The 26,957-nt window shown below is 39.3% G+C and overlaps 1 protein-coding gene across 1 annotated transcript in view; it reads left to right on the forward strand.

Moving 5' to 3' along the window:
• The window catches only part of RNF152 (ring finger protein 152), a 62,077-nt gene extending 37,964 nt beyond the window's left edge, over window positions 1-24,113 (forward strand). Inside the window, exon 3 of the mRNA XM_067567909.1 lies at window positions 11,474-24,113. Within this exon, the coding sequence (XP_067424010.1) occupies window positions 11,634-12,245 (612 nt within the window). The 5' untranslated portion in view covers window positions 11,474-11,633 and the 3' untranslated portion in view covers window positions 12,246-24,113. The remainder of the gene's footprint in view (window positions 1-11,473) is intronic.
• Window positions 24,114-26,957: the final 2,844 nt, after the last annotated feature.

The following is a 26,957-nucleotide window of genomic DNA, read 5'->3' on the forward strand; positions in this document are numbered from 1 at the left end:
GAGAATGCTTGAGTGGCAGAAAGTCTGGTCATGCCAGGAGCTGACACCTAGCCAGACACAGGGAAGGCTCCCTCATGCTGGAGGTAAGAGGTAACAAGGTGACTCTCAGCCCTGAGAACCTTAGCAATGATGCTTTTACTATTATTATTATTTATACTGCAGCACCTAGGAGCCCTAGTCACAGACCTGGATCCCACTGTACTCTTCCCCTAAGAGCTCACACTCTTGATTGGATCTCAGAATAAGTGGAAAGCAACACCAATGGAATTTTTTAATAATTAGGAGGAGGCTTCTGAAATTCTTTAAAAATATTTTGATATGAAATGGACTGCTCATAACTGGGACATCTTAATACACTTGTCTCTCTTTGATCGTAGGGGACAAACTACCTACAGTATTGCCAACCCCATGCATGCAAAAGTCAGGAGTCAGGGCTAAAAGAAATCATGAGATTGTCTTAAAAGTCATAAGATTTTAAAAAATGGTTGGTTTTTTAAATTTGCTTTCTGGGTTTTGAGCCTTTAGGGATTATGTTTTCAAGCTTTGCTCCACTAGCATGAGAGCTAGAAATTTAATTTAATTTTTTTAATACAAGATGAAATTATTTTGTAATCACATGACTCCAGGAGCTGGGGCTTTAAGAAAAACAGCAGATATCACAAGACTAATGACAAAATCTGTAGAGTTAGGCACACTGTAGCTATTTTTGCTATATTTCCTAAATCCATTATCTCCTTTGTTATACTTTTAAGGCTAGCCAAGAACCCAATCCTGTGCTGGTAAATTGCCAATCTGTCAAGGCTGCAGGATTAGGCCCCAATACAAGAAGTAAGGCAATTAGTTTGTTTTAGGATCCCTGCAGCAATCAAGCATAATACAGCCTTTTCTCAATATTTGTACTCATGCCATTTCCCTTCCACAAACAATATAAATCCAATGAAGTTGGGCAAATGTAGCCAAATTAAACATATCAGACAAGGAGATTTTGAAAGCAGACACGCATTGATTGCATCCGATTGAAAGAAGTACAGTGGGCATCATCTGGGCTGAACTTTGAAACTCTCTATAGAGAATGAAAGCACATGCTGCACCTGTTCTCTGAGTAAAAAGAAGACTTCAATCTGTTGGCCTCAATTTTGTACACTTCACAATTACATAACATTCACATAAAAATAGAAAAAGGAAAAAAATGCATTTAAAAAGAAAAATCCCTGCTGATAAATTATTCCATTCAGTTATGATCTAAAGAGAGAAAATTCTTCATTATGAAATCTATAACTCAATATGTTCTTATCATGATCCTATCTAATGTGATTATATGATGGGTTGGGAAAAATGTATTTCTTTGGTGACCCTAGTCCGATTGCTTTTTTCCCATCAATTGAAGCAAACAAATTCACCAGAATAACGGCATAAACCTAACTGTTTAGTTCTGTGGGTCCCAGAATCACTTCCTCAGGAAATCATGCTTTGGGACTGATAGCAAGTTTAGTAGTCTCATTCGAAGAGACAGGAAAACAGTGCAGAATTGCAATTAAAACTCTCGTTTGAAAGGCATCATTTCCTTAGGTAAGTGTGACATTGCAGCATCATAGGCCCTGTGCGAACTATATTAGCGTTGAATCCCTTCTTTGCTTCATTGTTTGGGCTTATTTGCAGGTAGGATTTGGCCCAGTTTTAGTATAAGTCATTCAATAACCCCAGAGCTGTAGAATTCTCTTATGTATTAGACTGACTGTCTTACACATTAATTCAAATTGATACCAGCTCAACCACCCACTGACCTATATTGGTGAGGCACGTGTGCTGTAGATTTATTTTAAATCAGTTCTCTCTCCATTTAGAGTTTTTTTTGGGGGGGGGAAAGGGGTTGCTACTTGTAAATAAGATATCAAAATCTCTGTGTGTGAGAGGGAGAGAGTGAGCATTTAGTTAAGTTTCTCTTCTGGTATCAGTAAAACTCCGTCAATGTTAGATGAAGCACAGAGCTCTCGTGGGAGAGGGAACTCTGCCATCTAACTGATAAGGTGTCTCCAGAGCACAGGTGAAAAAGGCTGCTTTACTTGTGTGTATCTCTGTTTCTTGTTCTGAAACAATAAGTAGTATCGACGCAAGCGGCCATTGCGCTACAGCATTCTAGTGGTGTAAGATATTGTGTTGGAGTTGAAAGCTGTAATTTAGAGCACAAAATAACCAAATCCCGCAGTCCTTATTCAGACACTGCACAGTCTACAGGATTGTGGCCCTAGTGACTTAGTATACGGTTCACTTTAAAACAAGGAACAACTTCAAAATAATTTTACTGGTCACCTACTCCTTGAACAAAAATTACTTCTGATGGTTGGGGAATAAATTCATCCCCTCCCCAATCATTTATATTGAAATGAATCAGAAGTATCGAGAGACTTTCTCATTTTGTGGGGAAGATGATTTATTTTCTTCTCTCCTGGGTTTAGAAGCGATTAAGACGTAATTAAAATGAGACAACAAAGGCTGGGGAATGATAACAAAATGGTGTGGGTTTACTTACAGCTGGTTAAAAAATGGAATATCCATGCTGAGAGAAATTGTGAGTGTTTGAGATTTTGTTTCATTTCGAATTGGAACAAAACCTCAGATCCTGGAATTTGGCACAAAAGGAAATATTCTAATTTGGGAACATTTTGGGTCCATCGCTTGTCCCAGATCTCCATTGCCAGTGCTGCTCCTGGGTGGGAAGAAAGCCCCGGGACGGATGGAGGGAAAGGCTGTTGAGGAGTCTGGAACCCAGTCTGCCAAGGAGCTGGGAACCTGGAAATTTGGGCTTCCCCGCAGTCCACCAGGCTGCTGAGGAGCTGATTGGTGAAGTGGCAGGAAACCTGCCTGGTTTCTGTTGGAATTTCCTCAGAATCTGCATGTTCTCATGTAATGTTTTGATTTTGATAAATTGGCATTTTCTGACTGCCAAATATTTTGTCTGAAAATGTCCATCCAACCGTAATTGTAGTATTTGACTCCACGGGAATAAGCATATCAATGTTTTGGTGAACAGTCATGTAACAGGTGTCTAGCACTGTTGCTATTGGAATAGTGCTGTTTACTCTCATTGATGACTAACCAAAATGAACTCTTGGAACTGGGGGATGTGAACATTTTGAGAGTTTCTTTAGTTTGCAGATAAAAGGAAGGAGGAAAAAGGTCAGTGAGGGCAAATAGAAAAATGTTCATCATATGACTGCAGCTGTAAACTTCAGAGTTTGTTTTTGTCTCACTTGAGTGCTTTTTCTCCACAAGGTCCACTAATGGAAACTTCTAGACCCAGATCTTAGGCTGTGTCTGAGCTACACTTTTAAGCCACCCTCATGCCCCTTGCCCCTGTTTATTGACATAAAATGAGCAACTTCAGAGTTTTACACCAGCAATTGAGATTTGTTGGGATAGACATTTCCCCCCCTTTCTCCTGGCCATGCCTCCTATTCTGGTGTGAGAGGGGTCAGCTTCTACTCCAGTCACCCCATGCAGGGGGAATCCTTAAGGAACAGATTTGCCGAAATGTCATCAGCACAAATGAGCTGGTACATAAGCCAGGCGATCACCATTAGAAACTTTCAGGCCCATGTACCACAGTTTCAGTGGGTTTGGTTTTCCACTACCTTTCACCTTGGGAAGTCACATACACTTGTGCAATTTGGGTCTGATCCTCAACTCATGTCAATTATCATAGCTCAATTGAAGTCAAATGGATCCACCTGATCCTGTTGCTGGGGTCAGTTCTGGTCCAGTCTAACTAGGGTTCTTGCAGATCTTTCACTGCAGCAAGCGTAATTTTGTTTTGACCAGCCTTTCCTTTCCCTTGTCCTCTTATCAAGTTTCTTCAGATGTACTGCACTAGCTGCAGCATGTGCCTTCTGAATTCTACCTCTGTCTTGTGGTAGCATCTATTTTGTTTTTCTCAGAGATCTGCCCCTTCCATTGCTCTCTAATTTTTTACATTTTTACACTCAATGGGCTAGATCCTCAGCTGTTTAATTGTCATAGCTCAATTGAAGACACCAGATCAGCATGGTGTCATTTTGCATCCTCTTTATACTCACTTTACATAAGTGTGAATAACTATACAGAAAGGGAGGATGTCAGGTGTGGGCTGAGTGGTCAGGAGGGAGGAACCCTGGGAGAGTCAAATCTAGGGACAAGGTACAATGGACTTTATTGTCTCATTGTTAATCTATTTGCTTATAAAACCAAACCACAGGATTCTGTACCATGTGTGAACTGTGTTGAAGGCAGGTTTTGTAAAGTACATGCTCACAGGTTCACGCTGACTTCAAAGCCAATGAGAAGGCTCATGTGTGCACTGAAGGCAATGTATGCTATATGGGTTCCTGACAGCTGCGAGAATCCTGTGATTGGGAAAATCCATCTGCTTTCCAGCTTGTTTTTGTTGCCAGATTGCAACTCAGAATCTGGCCTCAAAGACTTCATTTGTAACTTTGTCACCTCTCTTTGAGACATGGCTCATGAGTTGAAAGGTCGTGGTGTGGGTAAGACATTGGAGCCGGACTCAAGAAATCTGGGTTGCTTTTCCTACTACTGCAGGCTCACTATGTGACCTTGGGCAAATTGCTTCTTTTCTCTGTGCCTCCATTCCCTGGGTGCTGAAGGGGAATAATAATATTTCTCACCTAACAAGGCTGCTGGTAGGAATAAATTCATTAAAGTTGTGAGGCTCTCAGTTACTATGGTAATTACCATAGAAAAGCCTATAAATATATAAGATCTTCTGAGGAAATCAGTCAGTAAACAGTGGGCGCTCACAACAACAGCAAAGTTTTGGGTCTTAGTATAAAATTATTTGAAACATGCACAAGCCCTGAATTAATTTGTTAAAACATTGCCAAACTGTTAATATATAATTTTTCTGTCATTGCGTGCTAAATTGAAGAGGCTCCAACAGACACTTCCTTTTGGAGCTGAGGGCAGATGATTCTAGTAGTTAGTTCCCCTGTTGAGAAAAGGCTGTTCCCCCATATCTGCTTTCCCGCCTTAGGGCACCTAAAATTAATGAAACTCTCTTCATCATAAATAATACATGCTCTGCAATGCTTTCAAAGAATGCTTAATGTGTTTGGGGAGTTTACGTAATGAACCTTTCTTGATAAAGGTGAACTGCTGTAATAGGCTGCCTTGCTAAAAGTTTGATATTAACCTTGCTGTATGCTATATATGTACATGCATAAGTTTGTCCAAAGTTTGAAACTGTCAGTGGCATACTGAACATATCAGTGTCCAAAAATCAGCCTTTGAAATGTATTGCTATATTTACTCTTCTACATATTGTACTTCAGTCTACAAATATTTTTTAATTATTTTCTGTTTTAAAGTTAAGATAATTTAGAAGCTTGACTAAGCTATGAAGTGTGCATGAAAATAGTTCTTAGCTGTGGGCCTGAGCCAAAATCCATTGAAGTCAATGGGAAACTCTCCTTGACATCAGTGGCCCAATATCATTGATATCATGCTTATGTTACAGGATTACTGTGTTACCAAGCAAATAAATGCTGTTGTTGTATTTTCTATTGATTGACCAACTTTCATTGCACAGCCTACATTTTTAATCACTTCTTATTTTTTGCAGTGGGCCTAAGAATCCACCTGATCATGTTTCTGGGATCAGTTCTGGTCCAGTCTAACTAGGGTTCTTGCAGATCTTTCTCTGCAGCAAGCCAAATTTTGTTCTGACCTGTCTTTCCTTTTCCTTATCCTTTTATCAAGTTCCTCCAGATGTATTGCGCTAGCTGCAACATGCACCTTCTGAATTCTACTTCTGTCTTGTGCAATACCATCCCACACTGCAACTGGCAGTTAGAGATTGCAAAAAGAGCAGGAAATGCCGTCCCTTCTTATTACTTGTCTGGAAACGTCAAGTTGGCAGCTTGACTTTTCTAAGCTCTTGCTGGCCCAAGGAACAAGAGTTTGGAGCCCAGCCTGGGTCTCTGCCATGGTACCAACTGAGCAAATGTCAGGACTGGCAAACTTTATTTATTGTAGCATCTATTTTATTCTTCTCAGAGGTCTGCCTCTTCCAATGCGCTCTAATCACACATCCTTTCTCAAACCTTAAAAACTGTACCTATTCCGGATAGCAGCCTGAATTCTCCAGGGGAACATTCTGTCAAATTCTCAGCCAGCCATTTCACCTTGGTCTCTCGTTGCAGGCTTCAACTGCTTTACATATTCCTCTCTGTTTCTCATCTTCTGGGATCTCTGCCTTGATGTCTCCTCTCCTGGATCTCTCTTGTGTAATTCACTAAATACAGCACTGCAAATTCACACAGCAAGTTGAGGGGCGGTGGGAGTCGCAAAGAGACATATCCTGATACTTTTTATGCAGATATCTGTCTCCTCTCCTTGCTGCTTCTGTACCTTTCTGACACTTGTGTTTCGGTGTGTGTGTATTTTCATCCGCCATTAGATTTTATGAATATTACTAGTTGTATCTCAGCCCTGCAGAGCGTGCTGTCAGATATACCCCATTTAGGGCTATTAATTATAATTCCAGTTGCTTCTGTCTGTATGTCTGATTTCATTATCTCCCCCCCTCTCTCAGAGTCCTAAGAATACCTCTGACAGTCTTTTCTGGCTCTTCTCGGTCAGCAACTTTTTCTTGGCTGTCACTGGATAATCAGAGCAACTAACGATAAAACAATGTTTCTGACTGATGCTGATGTCAGCAATGCCTTCATATAAGACCTGGCTGGCTCTCTAGGCTGTGCAAACCTCTGCTCTGGGAAGAGGCCAGCCTGACTAACCTTTGGACCAGCTGTTCATCTTGGATAACTCAGCACCTTTTGCCTGATTTAGGAAGCATGTTGATCACAAACTCGAAGGAGTTCATTTGGATACACTTTAATCCCATGCCAAATAAGCTGTCAGTTGGAACACTAACTCTTGACACATTCCTTAAACTGAAATGGTACATAAATGTTGTAAGATCTCATGTGATTTACCTTCTGTCCTGACCAACACACACTCAATGAGCCAAACAGGTGGTAGCTGTTTCCCTGTTTAATTCTGACTACAGGCAATGACTTACTTTTCAAAATTGAGCTGTGGCAGAATGAATGAGCGTATATATTGAGGTAAAATTACTCATGTTACTTCTATCATACCAAATGCTGCACCTCCAGAATGCCAACTTGCTGATGTCGGGAACTCTGCGTGCAGTAGAGGCCAAGGGGTTAGATGACAGCGTGCTAGTATTTAATCCATTCTAAGAGATTTTCCTAAGCAATCTTCACCTGGAATTAGACTAACTGCTTACTGGATGTTCCAGTTGGCCTGTCAAAGTAAATCACATTTTTAGGCCTTTGGGGAAAGGATGCTGTTTTTTATTTGGTACAGCACCACAAACACTTAGAATCCTATATATATAATAATAATGTATATGGCTGTAAATCAGATGCCATTTAAAGACGTGCACACAGAAACGACCATTTCTAGCATTCAACTCCGTCTATAACAGAGATAAAATAATGAACGATCAGTAGAAAATCTCCTGCAAATGAAGTCACTCTTGGTGAGTCTAGAGTTATAGTTCTGTAAGGGTTTCCATGCTATCCCACTTGCTTTAAATTGCTCATAACTTTCCAGAACTTTCACACCTTTTGGGATGAAATTTTTTTAGCCTAGTATCTGCCTGAAGGTGACTTTTATTTTCTTATTAAATTCTGAATACTCCACCTGTTTCTATGCTTGCAGTGACTCAAATACCACAGACAGACACTGAGCCCTCGTCTACTCCTATCGACTGCTGTGCTTCCCTTCTGCGCGCCGTCTTCACTGCACTGTGTTCTCGTCGACACAGCGCTACACTACTTGAGGGGGTGGTTTTACTCAGTCGACTTCCTGATCGATTGAGCGGGTCTACACTGACCGCTCGATCGATCCAGAAAGATCGATCTGGTGGTGGCGACTTTGCCACCGTCAGTATAGATATACCCTGAGTCAGAGATAAGACTCGGGGTCACTGAGTTGATAGTACTTGTAGATAGGACTACGGTCCTGGACTGGGATAGAGGATCCGAAATAAGGGGCTTGATTCTCATTTCATTTACACCAGTATAAATTGAGTTTAACTCCAGTAATGTCAATGGAAAGACACTGGTGTAAGTGAGTGCCAAATAAGGTCAAAAGTGTTTTGCAGAACTTCACCAATTAATTTCCTGACTTTCAAAAATTTGGGGGCCAAAACCTCAGTGTGGAGATATGACGTATACCAGCTGAATTTCTAGGCTTTCTAGCATCTTTTTCATAGCTGCAATGTTCCCATGTTGTTATTGTTTGTTGTTTTAATGGATATCGGTTTATGACCTCGACTTTACCTTTAACTTTTGTATCTAGGAGTTATGTACATTAATATTATGCACAGCTAGCTCATGTACCATATTAAAACAGACAACACTCTCCATCCACCCAAACTCTTAAAAGATCTGCCAAAACAATTCACTCAAATTTATTTCTATATATATTTAGACTTCGGGTAAGCATTTGACTTGGTACTGCATGATATTTTGATTAAAAACCCCTAGAATGATATAAAATTAACATGGAACACATTAAATGGATTTACACCTGGCTAACTGACGGGTCTCAAAATATAATGGTAAACAGGGAGCTATTACTGAGCAGGTGTGATTCTAGTGGCATCCCACAAGGATCAGTACTTGGCCCTATGCTATGTAATGCTTTTATCAATGACCTAGAGGAAAACAAAATCATCACTGCAAGTTTGCAAGTGACACAAAGATTGGGGGAGTGGTAGGTAATGAAGAGGGCAGGTCACTGAGACAGAAATACTGGTTAGCTTGGCAAGCTGGATGCAAGCAAACAATGTGTATTTTAGTACTGTCAAATGCAGGGACAGAAAATGTAGGCCATATCATAGGTTTGGGGACTCTGTGCTGGGAAGCAGTGACTCTGAAAAAGATATGGGCATCATGGTGGATAATGAGCTGAAAATGAGCTCACAGTGCAGTAGGAGTAAAAGTTATTTTACTTTTGTATTTGGCACTGGGGAAACTGCTACTGGACTACTGGGTCTAGTTCTGGGGTGTCCACAATTCAAGAAGGATGCTGATAAATTGGCATTATTAAAGGATTGTAAAACATTCTTTATAGTGATGGACACAAAGAGCTAACCTATTAGTTTAAAAAAAAAGAAATTTAAGAGTTGACTTGATCACAGCTTATAAGTACCTGGGGAAAAAACTTGGAAAATGGGCTCTTCAGTCTAGCAGAGAAAAGCATAGCAAGATTGAATGGCTTGAAGCTGAAGATAGACAAATTCAGACTGGAAATAATGTGCAATTTTTTAACAGTGAGGGTAATTAACCATTGGAGCATCTTATTGAGGGTTGTGGTGGTAGATTCTCCATCACTGGTGATTTAAAAATCAAGAACAGATGTTTTTATAAAAGACACGCTCTAGTTCAAATCAGAATTAATTCAGGGAAGTCCCAGGGCTTGTGTTGCATGGTAGGTTACATGCTCACAGTGGTCCTTCTGTGATTAAATCTATGAAAAATATAAATGTCCCCATCCCATGCCTCACAATCCCTGCAAAATCATAGGCAAACAAAACAAGAACCCCATGGCACAGCAGTGAAAGAAGCAAATGGTCATTAATATACTGAAGTAAGAAATAGGTGGACATTTCAAGGAATCATCTTGAAAAGTGAATACAATCAGTGCAATTATTAATGCTGGAGAACAGTTTTAATAAATATTTGTTCTTTAATATGTTAATGTAGTGCATTAATACATCATTATACACAACCTAATGGTTTTTTGCCATGCTTGGGCCATATGCAATCTTGGGTTCAATTTCCATTGATGTTACTGGTCTAAATTTCCAAAGGAAGACACCTCAGCACTGCCCACAAAGTATTCTGGTAGCCGTACAAAGAGTTAATATTACTGAAAAGCAGGCCAGTCCCCTTTTATTTGTGAACAAATATGCATTTCATAGTTGGTATGCTTTCTTGGGGTGCCCAGGACTGAGAGTCACCCTGTTACCCCATTACCTCAGCAAATGGAAGATTTGCTCCTGCTTAAGTGGGTATCCACTCCCTGACACCCCCATTCTGTTAGCCACCCAAACAATCTCTGGCGGGGGCTTTTCCAGCCCTTGCTTTGCCTTTCAGGTTAACAAGAGGTGTACCCCAGTCCCTGAGCCCCTTTGCAGCATTCCCCTGTAGAGTCCAGCCTCTGTCACTGGATACTCACAGAAATTACCTGGTAAGCTGTTGCCAAAGGAACGGCGCGCACACCATCTTGTTTGATTCAACTGAGTATCAGCGCCAATATAGCATCACAGCACTGAGGTATATTTATAGTGAAAACAATCGTAAGTTTATTGTCAAAGGCTAAGATTAAAGAGAGAGTGAATAAGGATAATGATGGAAATGGAAATGGTGACATATAAAACAAAAGTATAACATGCTTCTTAGAGCTTAAACTTAACTATATCAGACTAAAACCTTTGTCTGGAGTGGTTTTTCTCACCTAAATCAATTCCCCAGCCTTTCCAACAACATGGGTGGGATCCCCCTTTCGTGCATGCAGAAAGCACTGTCATTTTTGCTTCCTCGGAGGATAACAAAATGTCCTTTCCCCCCTCCTCATGTCCTCCCAAATTCATTTTGCCTGCAGTCAGAATGATCCCCTGTGGTTCATTCCCTGGTGTGCTGGCTCCATGTCCACAGTCGCTAAAATGTATTTTCAATATGTACACGCACAATGCCTTAAATATCATCTGTACGTACATCTCACAAGGATTATGAGGATCAGTTTAACATACGCTTTTATTAGAAACCTCACCTGACCTTTTTGGGTAAGTGCTATAAAAGCAATATGATAGGTGCAGTGAATGTGTCAGGCCTGTAAAGAGTTACTGTTACAGAACAGTGATCCTTTTGTCAGCTGGCACTGAGGAGTTCTTAGGGTTACACCAGTTAAGTTAGTTGTTTGCGCATTCATGCACATATTTTACTGGCATATCTTCGGTGGACTATGAAAACTTATTCTTTTTTAAGCATTTGCATTTCTTATCTCATGTACAGACTTAGCAGTAGACTTCAACAGCTAAAAATTCTTAAGGGTTTAAAGGATTAAATGGAAATGATTATTACAGTGCAAAAATGTTTGGGAAGTTCTAAAAATGTGTCAAGTGAAAGATGGGCTAAGGGGCAGGGCTTCAGACTCTAGCCTCCATTTTTGTGCCATTGCAAAATTGTGTTACATATAGCTACAAAAATGGAGGCCAGTAAAGCCTGATCTGAAAATTTGGCTCTAAAAACTAGTTCTTAAACATTTTAAGAGATGCAGATTCTATTCTCCTGCATTTAAAAATCTGTTCCCCTCCCCCCCCTCCCCCCTGCGTTTTGTTTGGTTTTCACAATTAACTTTGTTCATTTGAATTTTCTGTTTTGTTCAGATACCAAAAGATTAAAATCCGCTGCTCATCTGCAAACTGCCTAACCATTGTCCTTCACTGGTGAGATACAAGAAAGAAATCACGGGAAGAGAGGAACTTCAGATTTGGGACTATACAGCAAGACTCTGTAAGATACTGTGTTTTCTCCATTAGGGCTACAATGGAGACGCTGTCCCAGGACTCTCTGCTGGAATGTCAAATTTGTTTTAATTATTACAGCCCCCGACGAAGGCCCAAGTTGCTGGACTGTAAACATACCTGCTGTTCTGTTTGCCTTCAGCAGATGAGGACAAGCCAGAAGGACCTGAGATGTCCCTGGTGCCGAGGTATCACTAAGTTGCCACCGGGATTTTCTGTATCCCAGCTGCCTGATGACCCAGAGGTCATTGCTGTGATTGCAATTCCTCATACTTCAGAGCACACTCCTGTCTTCATCAAACTTCCTAGCAATGGATGCTACATGTTGCCCTTGCCCATCTCCAAGGAGAGAGCGCTGTTGCCAGGAGACATTGGGTGTCGCCTCCTGCCAGGCAGTCAGCAAAAGTCTGTCACTGTGATGACAATCCCAACTGAGCAGCAGCCCCTGCAAGGTGGGATCCCACAGGAAGTCAGAGAGGAGGAGCAAGACAGGAGGGGTGTTGTGAAAAATTCCACCTGGTCAGGTGTTTGCACTGTGATCTTGGTGGCGTGCGTCTTGGTCTTTCTCCTTGGTATTGTCCTCCACAACATGTCTTGCATTTCCAAGCGTTTCACTGTGATTTCCTGCGGCTGAAAAGGGTCTGCTCCCAGAATACTCCAATGGGATAATTTAGGGGTTGGGAAGGTGGTGGTGATGATGACAGGCTTGAGCGAGATGATGCACTGCAACATTGATCAATTAGTACAGAATGCTTGACACCGGGCAGCTGTTTGACAGTCTGACGGCAGTCCTAAAAGGCGAAATGTGAGCCCTCTCAGCAGAGTACAGAGAACATCATAATGAGCATCTGATGGTATTGAGGAAGACTGCATGTGTCACCATCCTCATTGATCAAATGGACTGAAATGTCTAATGATTTTTATCATGTTATGAGATTAAAGACATCTACTTAGCTGGTTATACTGTAAAAGTATATGATATGATCACTCTCTCTAAATGCAGTAGACTAAAATCAAAATGCTATATGTATAAGTAGAACTGAACATGAGAATTTCAGTGCAAGTCTCAGTGAAGATATTCCAATGCCAGTCCATACTTACTTTTTTAATGGTGGGGAAGTGAGAGGGCACTGTAAAAAAAAAAAATACATTTAGTTGGTAAGGCTTTTTATATATTTTAAATTGCACATTAATTAAAATATGTTAGAAAGTTGCATAATAGTTTTTAAAAGGAAACATTTTAGAAGCAATTATGTTTCATACGTAAAATGTGTTTGTCATATACTTTCATTTTGTTTTCACCTGTAGTGAAGTGTCTTTTCCAAGTGTTTTGTCACAGCAAGATCCAAGCAGAGAAGCAACAAAGTGAACGAGGAGGGCTACCTAAAAGTGCAGCCAAAACCCTGCTGTGTAAGCCCCATTACAAAGTATGACTTCGAAGTGTAAACACTGAACATGTTGTTTCACCACTGGTTTGTCAGGCAGGCAGCATTCTCAAGGTTCTGGAATCCATAGGGGTTAGTGAAGAGATGGGTCATAGAAGTGTTGGACATTCTTCCTGCAAGGACTGGAGAGCAAATTGATTTTTAGACTGTGGGACCAGTTTGCCTCCCTGTTCAGTGGGAGTTGTATCTGTGTCATTATAGACAGTGTAAATTAGGAGTATCTCTATGGACGTCTAGACGACCCAACAGAAATTGAGGTCTCATTGTGCCAAGCATTCTACAAACATCTAGCAAGAGCCAGTCCTCACCTCAAAGGGTGCATGCTCTAAATACAATGGGAAACAGGTAGAGAGGGGAAAGTGACTTGCCCAAGGTCACAGAGCAGGCCAGTGGCAGAGCAAGGAATAGAACCCAAGTCTCCTGAGTCCCCGGCTAGTGCTTGATCCACTGGACCATGTTGCCTTCCCAAACCAATGGAGTCACACTGGTGTAAAACTTGCATGAGATCATAATCGAGCCTTTACTTCCTTTCAGTGGTATAAACCTTGTTATTCTTAGGGCCAAATTTGAAACTACCAAGGGAAAATGATCTATTTTTTACTGTATGTTGATAGTACAAAGCCCGTGTGACTTCAATTCATTGCTCATAAAGGGCTAAATTATGATATTTATGCTAACACCTCATTTAACAAGAAGGTTCATCACCTTTTGTGGGACTTCTTGTGGAGTAAGGTATTCTGCATGAGAAAGGGTATTGGAATCTGGCAGAAAGTCTGGATTTGTTTGATTTTTAAGGATCAGAGTGGGACTTATAGCAGAAAGAGAGCTCTAATAAGGCAGGAAAAACTATTGGTTTGCCTGGTTAATATTGCCAGTGAAGAATAACCTCCACTCTATTACTAATATTCTTTCTAATAGTTAATTTGAGAGTTCAATTCCATGTAATGACACTGGAGAACTTTGTTCCAACTGATTTAGGCTCATAAAAGAAGTCAGTGGTGTTGCACCAGTGTAACTGAGCAAAATTTGGCTTATTATGAACATCATTCTCTTTTGGAAAATATAATACAGAGCACATATCTTCCTTAGTACTAGATTCTCCTTTCTCTCTACCCCCCTTTTATATCTGTTCTGTAAAGAATGGCATATATCTACCTGATGGTAAAGTTAGTATATATAAGGTTACACCGAAAATGAAGCTCCTGGTGCACTGTGCCTGCTTTTATCTACTGTCATCTGTGTGGACATAACAGAAAATACCCCAGAGGAGACTATTTGGTACCTTTTTTTCCACGTAAGAAGTGCACGCGCAGAACCATTTGCAATATGCATAGGAGCTGGTTTAGAAATGCTTATTATAAACATTCTGCCCCTGGACATCAGGGAAAGTGGGGTGTAATAGGATGGAATATTCATTCCAAGCTCATGCAGTATTAAAATTGTTAATCTGTATCATTGTCTTGTAAGGAAAAATTCCATTTACACCCTTGTTACACGTTAGCATGGGGTGGAACCGTAGCCTGCTAATATTTCTGTCTTCATAAGACTCTGAGCTAGCATACTGTTAGAGGATGTGCTGGTTTGCTGCCTCGCCCTTTGTGGTCATCTACACTCAGGGCACATGCGTGTTCTGTGTGTGTAAAATGTTACCAGACCAGAATAGCAGCACTTGACACCGACTTTGCACTCACTGAGCAGAAGCGTAAATGACTAGATGAGCTGCAAGAGAGTGGAGTAGTAGGCCCTGCACGTACAATACTAATAACGTGAACATTGGTATGACCATACAGTGCCTGACTGAAGTTGTTGACAAAGCATGTTCTCTCAATCTTTTCAGATAATAGCTCTCATAAAAGGTGCTGGTTTTCCTTCCCCACATGAAGAGTGTAGTTGGAAGGATAAACCAGAAATTAGGTTAAAATATTATATTAGACTGCATAACACATTATACAACAGGCAAACATGGGGTTTAATCTGGTATTAATGATGTAGGCATCATATGAGCAGAGCACCATACTGTATTAATTAACACAGTACGTTGTTTTGTTAGTGTGAGATTTTTGTACTGTAAGACCCTGCTGAAATACATGTCTGACCTAATTTCTGATTCAGACATTTGCTTGCTCACAGCTTTTGTGTGAGAGCAATACATAAAACCTCAAGGTTTTTTTGTAGGTTAGCTCCTATTAAAAAATATAATTTTATGGGGGACGGTCCTTTTTTGCTTTAGGCAGTGTGACTATCATCTAAATTTTGCAACCTTCATATCATGTTAGTTCACATAGCTTTATGCTGATGTGTAGAAATGAGCGATAGTATATTACAATGTACAGTGTTAGACCATTTCTCAAGTAGGTTAATATTTATACTTTAAAATGCAGTGTGATCTATTTTGTTCTAGATTCCTCAGTCTAATACCTGGCATTCAAAAAGGTGACAGCTATCTATGGATATGACTTTGCAAAACATGCTAGAGCAATTATTCCCAGAAAACTCACATCATATCCGAGTTCTGCACCAATTTCATGCCAAAATGATCAGCTCCTGGGTAGGTTCTTAATCTTTGTATATCAGTAACTTTTGTGATCATTACTCTTAGTTCTTCAAAAAGGAAGAAAAACTTTTATTTTTTTATGGCATAAGTATTAGTTGAGCAAACATTATTTATACTAAATCTTGCCTGAAGTTATTTATGCACCTGCATTTTTGGACAAATTACCCTTTGTCAACATATATTATTTGCTTGTTTAACAGAGAATACAGCTTCTTTTATTTTAAAGGTCTCAGCTTTAGTTTTTGGCTTGTGCTTTGCCTGGAGACAGAAATAGGGTTCACTTTGTGAATGTTTGTTCAGTGAATTTTACAAATTCAAAATATGCAATTTTGGTAGATGGGATTTTTTTTTTTTTTTTTTTTTTAAAGAAAATTGTGTGTTAGTGATTGATTGTTCATGCTTCAATGAGATGGAAAGAAGCATGGGTGGTTTTGTAAACAAGGAGCAATCGTGAGGTCTTAAGTTTCATCTTTATTAATGAAGGTTGCCATGAATAAAATATTAGCTGGAAAAGAATGAATACATCAAGTGAGTTATGGTTTCTCTAATCCTTCACCTTAAAATGAACAGTTCAATGAGTAACTCAGTGGAATTACTCTGTATTTACACTGTTGTAACCAAAACTAGCATTTGGCTGAGTTCCTCAAGACAAATTTTAAATATGGCTGTGGCAAGCTCTCAGAAGAGGTGTGTGGTTGTGGGTGGTTTTGTTGTTGTGGTTAAATAGTTGATTTTTTTAGTAGAAATTACATCTGATGGCCACAGAGCCACAAAAATTTTCTTTTCTGTTTCAAGTGATTTAAAATGTATGAATGAATTTATTGCTTATGACAGTGAGATAGGTATTACTGGCATTAGCTTGAGCATGTATTGTCCAGGCAGGTATGCATCATCCCCCCTCCAAAATCATGCCAATGCATCTTAATCTGTCTGTATCAGCCAATCCCTGTGCCCCTAATATTAATTGCATGAGGCTTTTCTTGAATGGAGATTATGCATGTAACAAATCCACTGCAAAATAAGCAAACAGAGCTAGGATGAGACCAAACAATTTATTTTCACTTGTGACTGATACAGGATTTGAATCTACAATAGGTCTCCACTTATTCTGGATTTTTTCATGTTAATACCTATTGCACTAAGGTCACACTGTGGACCAGAATCAAAATCCCAGATATAAAAACACTTCTGGAAATTCAAACTGTATTACAACACTTTAAGTCATACAGGAGACATCCATATGTCTAGTAAATACACTTAGTGGAATGCTGGTTTTAAAATGTTTTCTCTTGCCAGCTGCACAGGGTATGTGGTTTGAAATTTTGTATTTTCTTTCTTTTGTGTGGGAATACATGATGACAAATGAATTCAAGCATCACCCAGGAGGCTATTGGAAGGATTCGTATGCAGTAAAAGTAAAGAGCTTTATGTTAGTGTTTAGCAGGGCAAGATTCTATTGAAATGCTGCAATGGAATTACAGCATATTAATAACCTTTACTTTCCTTTGCACTGTCCTTAGGTCTGACGGCGGGGATTGTTCTTCATTCTTTCTCTCTCTCATTTTAACATTTTGCATGCCAGCAAGTCAAACTGTTCTGCTTCTTTCACACTTCGCAAGTTTGAACTGCGCAGCTGACATTTCTCAAGCTGTCATTAGCATCTTTAGCAAATGAGCACTTACGTGTTGTCTAAGCAGTTGAAATTTAATGCATAATAAATGTCAAGTCAATGCATTTTTAAAGCATTCCATTAATGCGTCAGTAAATATCTCTTTATTTTAGATCTGCACATTGGCTAAATTTTCACTAAGCATTCTCCCGAACACCAGAAGCATTTCACAGGGATTAGAGAGGATTCACAGTAGGGAGAAACTATTTGTCCCAAAACTCTAGCACTCACACACAGTAATAGCACATTGGAGCCAATATGCATCCAGGTAAAGTGAGGACTTACGTGTGTGCCCAGGAGCTGCCAGGAGCGTGAGAGTGAGGAGGTTTTTGAAAGCTGAGAGGAGCGTGTGTGAGCACGTGCACACACTTAAGATTATCTCTGTGACCTAGGACTGAGTGGATTGTTAGTAACCAGGGATAGGCAAATGCTGTATGGTTTTATTGGTGGTGATATTCACCCTGAGGCAGCTTCTTCATTGTGGAAGAGTCCACGCATCTGCCTCAGTTCCTTGTGATAAGCTGCCCCTCTCCCTATGCCTTGACCGCTGCACCCTCAGCTCTCCCTCCCCACTGCAACACTGGAGTTTCTGGATCCTGTTGCATGGGACTGTCCACCTTGGATCAGTGCTGGAGTAAGTGCTGCATCCTGGCCTGGTGTTCAGGTAAGGAGAAGCCATTGAACTGCTGCTTGCCTGACTGTACAGAAGCTTCTGCCTGAGGTGGGATGAGGGGCTCTGAAATGAGCAGGGCTGGAAGGTTGGGTTTTGAGAGTATTAGGGGTTCATCAAATGAGCAAGGGGGAAGGGTATTTGGGCCTGGATAGTGTCAGTGGCTCATGAAATTAACAGGGGGCGGGGAAGTAACATGAAGTTGTCTTGAACTGAGGTGATTGGTGGTTTTGGGTGAAGGGATGTGGAGGAGGAGGGGCAAAACTGAGTGGGGATGCTTAGACAGTAGCTTGGAACTGGTTATTTGTGGTATGTGGAGACGTTTATGAGGCAATTTTGAGCTGAATCAGATGAGTTATTTGTGATGCATGGGAGTTAGATGGTTTGTCATATCATAGCTCAAGAATGGTTTGGCCATGCAACTTGAAATTTTGGTTAATTCAGATTCTGGACCCCTTAGATTTTTGTGGTTGAGTATTTTGGAAGTTAAGTTTTCTGCCTAATTAAGAAACTTGCAAAGGGCAGTGGACTGTTCTAGGGTCCTGAAAAGTCCTTAAACCCTGTGAATAGCATGAGTTACATTTTTAATCAGTTTTATTTTTAATTTTCGCTTCTATTGAAGGTCAAGTGTATGGAAAGCAGATGGTCATATCCCAGTGCAAAAATATAGTTGATTGACAATACTGGCAAGAAAATGCCAGAAAAACTCCACAAAGCTCTTTAGACAGATAAAGGACATTCCATGTTAATGTCACTGTCACGCCTGTTTGATTTAAGCAGTGGTTTAGTTGAAGACAAAGGCAGTATTGTTGGGCTTCACATTTGTATGTAAGAAAAAACTAGAGTTACATAAGAGGGCTGGGTTTTTCTGTTTTGTTTTTCAAGTTGATGTAAATAAGGCAATTGAGAAAGTCGAGTAGTTACTTGCCCCAGAGTACTTACTTGCCTATTTTAAGAATTATCAAAGCGTTTCTGATTTCATTGCATCAGTTAGTCTTGAAAATTTCCATCACCTATCCGCAATTGCATGCATTGACTGGTTCTGAATTTCTCTGGTGGGACTCATTAAAGAGCGATCTGAGTTTGGATCAAGATCTGAAAACTTGTCCAACCTGTCAGGTCATTTCAATTCAGATTCAAATTTCACTTCTTAGTTCCAAATCTAAGTGGTATGTAGTCCCTAAAGAATTGGAAATTGATTGTCCTTTTACTATGAATAACTAGATTCTGTTTATTTCATAAATCTGAGCTCGTGGGTTAGTTTTCAGTAGCACACAAATGTTGTAGCTAGTCCTTTATCCTCTGTTGATGGAATAAATGTGATAAATTATTACTTATTGTGAAAGTTTGTGGTTCCACTCCACAGAAAGATGGTATGGAATTTAAGGAAGTGAAACTGATAGGTGGATGTTAGTTCATTTTTAAAGTCAACTTGTCCTGCAGTAGAAAGAGGCTCCAGTTTCTACTAGAGGATTCCCAGTTCTCAAAGCATTTGAGCCAATCTACTGGCTGAACTGCAAATGAGTAGTTTCACATTTAAATATAATGGACATGAATGCTTCTCAAATTCTAAAAATTTGCTTAAGAAATGTATTTCTTTAAGCAGTTGGAACCTGAGTCAGGAAAATTATCCCTATTTGAGAAAGCACTTATGTATTGAGTTAAGCCAGTCAGATGGACTTAGGCACTAAAATTCAGTATATGCTTTAGTGCTTTCTTGCATAGGGATGGACTTAAGCATGGCCTCAGGTCCTCTATCGAATCATGCTCAGTCTTTTGAACAATTCTCAAATGCATATGAAAAATAGCTTTGTCTTAAAGAAAAATATTTTTTACTTTGCAATTTAAAAGCAGGATTAACAGGGAGATGCCTTTGTGACTGTAAATCTCATAGTATAGCTGTTTTTCATTAGAACTGGTTGGAAATTTTCTGATGGAACATTTTTGTACTGGAAAATGATGATTCGTCATATTAAAACATTTTGCAGGAACCATTCTGTTGGTTTCCGGACAGCTTGCCTGCCACAAAACCAGTGCTCTGATAGCCCTGGGATCATTGTCTTCTAGATTCCTCTGGCTTCTTGATAGCCTGCTCTAGGCAGCTTGGAGAACCTCACCAACTTCATTTTGAAGAAATCCAGATGGAATTTTGATTTTTTGAAACTAAAATCTCAGACTCTGCAGTCCATGGGAAATTTTGAAATCATGTGTTTTTGTTCTGAAGAACAGAATTTTAAAAATGATTATTTCAGAATTTCCCAACAAATTCTGGGTCGCAGCAAGCACTATTTTCAAATATTTGAATATAGAAGCTTGTACTAACATACCTAAAGATTTTAAAATTTCCTCTAAGTTCTATTTTTAATTGCCCAGTATACCCAGGTAGAGCATTCAACTCAGAAAAAATCTTAAGCGACAAAAATAACAAAACTCTCTGGAGAAATAAATTTAATTCTAATGACTTTTTCCTGCTGAGACGAACTGCTAAAGCACTTACTAAACCTCCAGGTTGATAGAGCTGAGTCTGCTTAGTATTGATAGTTGCTAAACTGGTCAGCTACACTGAAGCTGCAAGTTTTTGTTTTCTCCCATCTAGGTTAGACAAGACAAGACAGGCCTGCTGCATATCTGGATTTAGCAGGGAGATAAGTAAGGGCTGTAAAATGTTACCAGTGGTAAGTGAAATTTTGTGGTATACAAATTATTGCAACATTTGGTGTCTTTGGTCAGTCACAGGCAGGACAAACATGTAACAACTCTAGCAAAGTCAAGTATCCAGTGGAACACTGCCAAGATTAACAGATAATTTCAAAACAAAACAGCCAGATATCCTCTGTATTTGTGCTGGTGCTGCTTGATCAATCTGGCTTATGGTTTGGAACTTTCTGCTTCTATCTTTTCTAACAGAAACAAACGCACTCAAAAATATTTGTCCTCATTACAAATATGCAGTCTTTCTTCTTTTCTGACCTATATTTAGGCCCTGGATTTCTTGGTACATTTGCCTCTGTCATGATAAATTACCCATAAATAAGTGCCACACCTTTATGCTGCAGAATTTTGAATGATAATTAAACAGTGGAAGCAATACGTCCAGAATGGGGAGCAGCCTTACCAACACACTAAATAAAAAGTTGTATTTGTAATAATCTGTCTGCAATTTCCGTCGTCTATTTAAATGAATAAATTGCAGTATTTCACCCTAGAAATGACCTTGATTTTTCAAAAAACAAAAAGAAAACAGGATATTAGTTAAACATTTGGTTTTAAAAAAATAAGACAGTGGCATTTTGAAAATGAACTGAATTTTGTAAAGCTAGTACATCAGTGGTAAAAGTTCTGTAATTAAGTTACTTTTTTGGGGGGAAACAAATGGAAATTCATTATTTGGATTTTCGATCTTTGACCAGTATCAGAATGTATGTGTGTGCTTCTGTTTGCAATACATCATAAATACTGTAACAACTGGAAACTGTGACACCAAAAATTTTAATAAAATCTCACATGTTGCCAATTAAATTTAAAATGCTTATTGAAAAGTGGGAAAGCTTTTATGGTACAGGACAACTTATCCTATATCGCCTTTGAACCTTTGTAATGATCTATGTGGTGTTAGTCCTGATTCTCACCTGTGTCAGATCAGAAATCAGGTTTTTTGCTTCATTAAGCGATTTGATGGGCTCAGCTAATAGGAATCTACATGCTATGTAATATATGTAAAGGTAGCTATCAGTTTATAAATCTGCAACAAGCAGCTGACGATCAATAAAGATCAGCCAGGATTGTGGATAAATTCCTTGTCTCCTGAAAATTCTGTTAAATCTTTGCTTTGGGTTAGTGACCTGGATTTTGCTTGAGGAAAACATATTTTATATAAATGACTTGTCTACACTGGGGCACTTAGGAAAGCGAATTAAACTAAACTGAATTAAGGCCATTTAAATTCTGAATGAGAGTGTTCACCCAGGGGTTTAATACAGTTTAGCTGATCCATTTTAATAGTTAATTTGGATTAATTTTCCTGAGTGTCCTTGTGTAGACAAGCCCTAAATAAGTTCTACAGGATTTGGCACAATTGGACATTTTACCTGTGTGAAACAAACAGGATTTGGCCCATTGTCATACTGTACTGAAATGAAGTATGAACTTGGTTTACTACAATTTTTCCTTCTCTCTAGAATCAATCAATATGTAAGGACAAAATGTAGGTTTTACCATAGAGGGGACAGTCAAATATATCTGATATAACATCTTTGCAGTCTTATGCTTTGTTGCCTAGTGATTATCATAAAAAATATTCCGGAGGAACAGTTAAGAGAAATGTGAGAACCTTGCCATAAGTTTCCTTGAAGGTTTTCAAGTAGTTAGACCTATTCCTTATATCTCTATATTCCAAGAAATGAGGGACCACTTTTCTTCATACATCTTCATGAGATATGGAAAAAGTAGCCCAGAAATAGGCTTGAATACCTGTCAAATGCCACTGCTTTTGCTGAGCAGTCTAGATTATTGTACTGCATACATTCTGTTTTGTGGTGGGTTTTAACAGGTGCCTGATTTAACTTTCCTCCCCCTCCCCCCCTTTTTTTTTCTTGCTTTAAATTGTTTTCTTCTTCAATGTCCAAGAAGAAAAAGAAATGCAAAGAAGAGTAAAGCTGTTCTTAATTCAGGTCATGTTTGCACCATCTGCTGTATAGCTATTTAAATGTTGTCAGAGGAAAAAAAGTGGTTGCCCCTGTTTTCCACTGGTGCTTCAAATGAGTGCCAGTAGGGTGTCTACTGCAAATAGTAAACCTGACTATGCAAAGTGTGTGCATGTGTGTTAAGCCCTGGAAGTAAAGTGATGAGATCTGCAGATGTGAAGCAGTTGCTGGAAAACTCAAAGAGAGCAGTTGTGGGATCCAGCCAGTGACTCTTCTACGTATAAGAACTGACATTTCCGAGGGACAATCAAAACAGAAGCTAATGGTCTACCATTGTGTGTGGGAAGTACATTGAAAAAAGTAATGATAGAGTCAGTGCACATAGACATGTTCTCTAGGGAAGTCACTTGTCAGCATTCCAACATGTAGTCCAAATGACTTGCTATTGATTTCAGGTCAGATTGCTTCAGTTACATTGTTCCTAATAGCTCCAGTAGTGGTTCAAGCAAATTGTAAACTAAACAGTCTCAGAAATCCCATAGTCCTGGGCTTCTTTTGCATTTTGAACGAACCTTATTAGCAAAGGTTGCTGTATTGGCAAATTCCACAGGAAGGAGCGAATACTTGTCCTGATCAGTACAGACAGGTTTCAAGAGCTGTTAACAAAACAAAACAATCCAGCATCATCATGACAGTTGAAGCACCTCTCAATGCCAGTACAAAGACTTACAAATCTAAGTATAAATATAAATATACAGTGCCAGTACAAAGACTTAGAAGTATGAATATGTGTACACACACATTTTTGTAAGTGCTTTGTTTCAATTAAAATCAAAATAAGAAAGCACCACTCAATTATATTTTGCTAGTCCTGATTTCATGACCCTATCCCCTTCAGTACATTTTCAAACTACTTTCAGTCTTGTTAATTGGTCCATGAGATGTTGTGAAGGTTGATCTTAGCCTGGGGGCATGCAACATACTGCCATGGCTCTTCTATAGCTTGTTTCTCTCCTTGTAGTACTCTAAGTGGATGTGCTCCCTTGCCCTCTACAGCTCTCTCTGGCCTCCCACCCTCCGCAGGTTAATAATAATCTACGCAAATGGTAGGCTGATACTGCTCAGCAGTTCTTAACTAAAGTCCTTGACATGGTTCATTTGCAATAATGGGTATAATTTATCTTAGAAACTTTTTTTAAAGGGCTAAATAGCCCTTCAGATATGAGCTGTTGGGCTGTCTTGTCAATTTCTGCTAAATATTGACTTTGCAAAGAGGATATCAAGCTGCTGTTTATAAATCTGAATGTCTTTAAAAAAACACATTCTTTGTGTCCTCCTTTTGTTCTAGATGGTGTCTTGAGTGTCCATGAGTTTTTGGTTTTCCCTCCACTGGCCCCAGTTTTAATATATGGTATTTTTTGTATGTTGACTTCTCGTGTCTTGTCCTTTGTATATGTGGAAATGTTGATTTGATGAGAACTGTTCCAACACATTTGGTATGATTAAAGTTCTTTAAAATGATTTTGAATAGACTAGATTTTTTTTTTTTTAAAGAACCTGGCCAGGGTTCTCACTCATCAGTTCCACTGATAATTTTAATAGCTTGGGGTCATAATAAAGGAAACCCGTGATCCTCAGCCAAGTTTTATGTGCGTGGAGGTGACTTTCAAGTAGACCATCAGATAGGCCAAAGAAAGCCTTCTTTATGCTTCGCTAAAAGATATGGAAGTCTCTCTTCAACAAAATGCAATTCTTTTGCCTTTCCTGAGTAACCTTCATGCAACTGCTCAGTGCTACCTCACCCATGTTTGATTCAAGTGCAAATCTCAGCACTCCCAACCACCTAGAAGGAGTCTCTTCATATTACACCTTCACACACATTCACTCACTCTATAGATCTTTACATTAATGGACCAGATCCTCAGTTGGTGTAATGGGTGTAAATGGCTTCAGGGGAGTACTGCCAATATACAAGAACTGAGGATCTGGCCCAGCATGTATAAAAAAGCTATATTCTGAGATCTGACAAGTTTCTAAATTTCAAATGAGGATGGATGGCAGTGGATAAGAACAAAAATGATTTTTCCTTGAAAATGTTTTTTTCTTTACTGTCATTTGCAACATTATCTGCTTTTTTTCCCTTCTCAGTTGACATTTTATGTAGCTGCAATTTCATAGTTAAGGATGAGATGAGTTTTGCTCTTATCAACAGAGCTTGAGTCCATGCTCTAACACTGTCATAACTTAGCTTTTGTGTGTCACTTTGCATTCGGTGACATCACATAATCAAATATGGCTCACATGATGTATCAAACCGAAAATGTAAAATATCTGTAGGAAAGTTAATGTTTGGAAGACATTAGGTAGGAAGCATTCTCAAATAGCAACATTTTCCTTTTCCTGTGCAATCAACAGATGGGATAAGGGGCATTTGGAATCTAACATCTTTTTAATTGTTGCAAATTCAACATTCAAATTTTAACAATAAAGTTAAAACCAAAAAAAGGTTTTGTACTCCCTCTACGGTCAAGGTAAGGAAAAACACCACCTCACTGCTTCCATCACATTATTTTTAATATCTCTCTACTGAAAAGAGAAGAAATTTCTCTGACAGGAGACTCAGGCCCCATTACCACTGTGACATTTGACCTAGACACACACTGCTTGAGTCTGAGTTCACATACACTGGCATAAATGAGAAAAAGTTCCACAGCAATGAATGCAACTGCTCTGGTGTACAATAGTGAGATTTGATTCAGGCTCACAGACTTGATATACTGTATTAATGCTGATAAGCCTTTCATATTGTCATGTCAATATTAATATTCTAAATTGTGCTTGGCACTACACAAACACATAGTGTGAGATAATCCCTGCTCCGATTCCCTCCCAAAGTTATAGTCTAAATAAACAAAGCGCTGGAAGAGAAACAGATGCACACAGAGATGAAGTGACTTGCCTGAAGTCTCCCAACAGGTCAGTGTTAGAGTTGGGAATAGAATCCAGTTGTCCTGATTCCCACTTCAGGGTCCTGTCCACTAGACCATTCTGCCTCTCCCAGCCAAATTACTGAATTGAATTAAATAATGTATAACACAATATGCAATCAAATGAAAAGAGAATTAATGCAACAAGTATAGATAAATGGATAGTCAGTGAAAACAATTGACTAGAGACAGAAAGTTAAATGGGGTCGGGAGTAACTTCACTGAAGGAAGAGAAGTTACCTCTGTGTGTCGGATTGGTGTGAAATTGTGGTGGGGCTCTAAGATAGGAACATTGTTGTAAAAGGTATGTGATTTGATATGCAGCACTTTACCCATTCAGGTTGCACTTGAACACACGATGAAGAGACAGATTTTCAAAGGTATTTAAAGATGCAAATAACCACCTAGTGGAATTCACAAAAGCATCTAAACAGGTTAAGTGCCTGCCTCCCATTGAAGTCAATGGGAGTTATGTGCATAACCTGCATCGGTGCTTTTGTAAATCCCATTAGGTTTATCTTCACATCTTTACATGAATGCCTAAATACTTTTGTAAATGTGGCCCAAAGTGCACCGCCATTGAATAACTGGATCATAAAAACCTAGGTGAATGTTTTTTGGAAAACACTTGGTGCATTTGCAGTATCATCACATCCAAAATGAAAACACTGGGGACCTGGATTCCAGTATTCTTATGTGTGATGCAACGTGAGTCATTCCATTGATTTAGGAGACTAAGTACTAATAAATGTGAGTAAGGGGCCTCAAAACCAGGCCCTAAGTGAGTAGCTATGGCAGTGGTTTCAGAGGTGCTGAACATCAGCTTCTCCCATGGGCTTCAGCCGGAGTTGTGGGTGCTCCGCACATCTAGAAAGTCAGGTCCCAATTGAATTGCCAGTGAGCTATTTGGTCCATGCAACCACTGTTTTCATCATGGGTAAATTTGTCACTGTAGCCTCATTAACTTTTGCAAAAGTTTCTCTTAGTACTGATTGGACAGAGTGATTTACTCCCAGATGTCTACTGTGTTGTCTACTGAATACTTAAGCATTACCCAGATGGGTGAATTGCTTTGTGTATTAATGACTGAGTACACTTTTCCTGATTTTCATGCTGCGCATTGTTCCTCTCGCTTCCTATGCAGGATGATGATTATTTTTTTAAAATGCACTTAGACAAATGTCTGCTTCTCATTTCACTTTTAACAGATATGCATTAATTCAAGCCTTACAACACCCTTATGAGGTAAATGATACTATATAACCATTTTGCAGCTGGGGAACCTGGGATAGAGTATGTTTACTTGAATTTTCCATGGTGACACTGTATGTCCTTGGTAGATCTGGGAGGAACAGAACCCTACATCTACGTGGAATGA

The sequence above is a fragment of the Emydura macquarii genome, unplaced genomic scaffold, assembly GCF_026122565.2.
Source record: "Emydura macquarii macquarii isolate MOO-44397 ecotype Brisbane River unplaced genomic scaffold, CSIRO-AGI_Emac_v2 contig_2825, whole genome shotgun sequence".
NCBI classification, from domain to species: domain Eukaryota; kingdom Metazoa; phylum Chordata; order Testudines; family Chelidae; genus Emydura; species Emydura macquarii.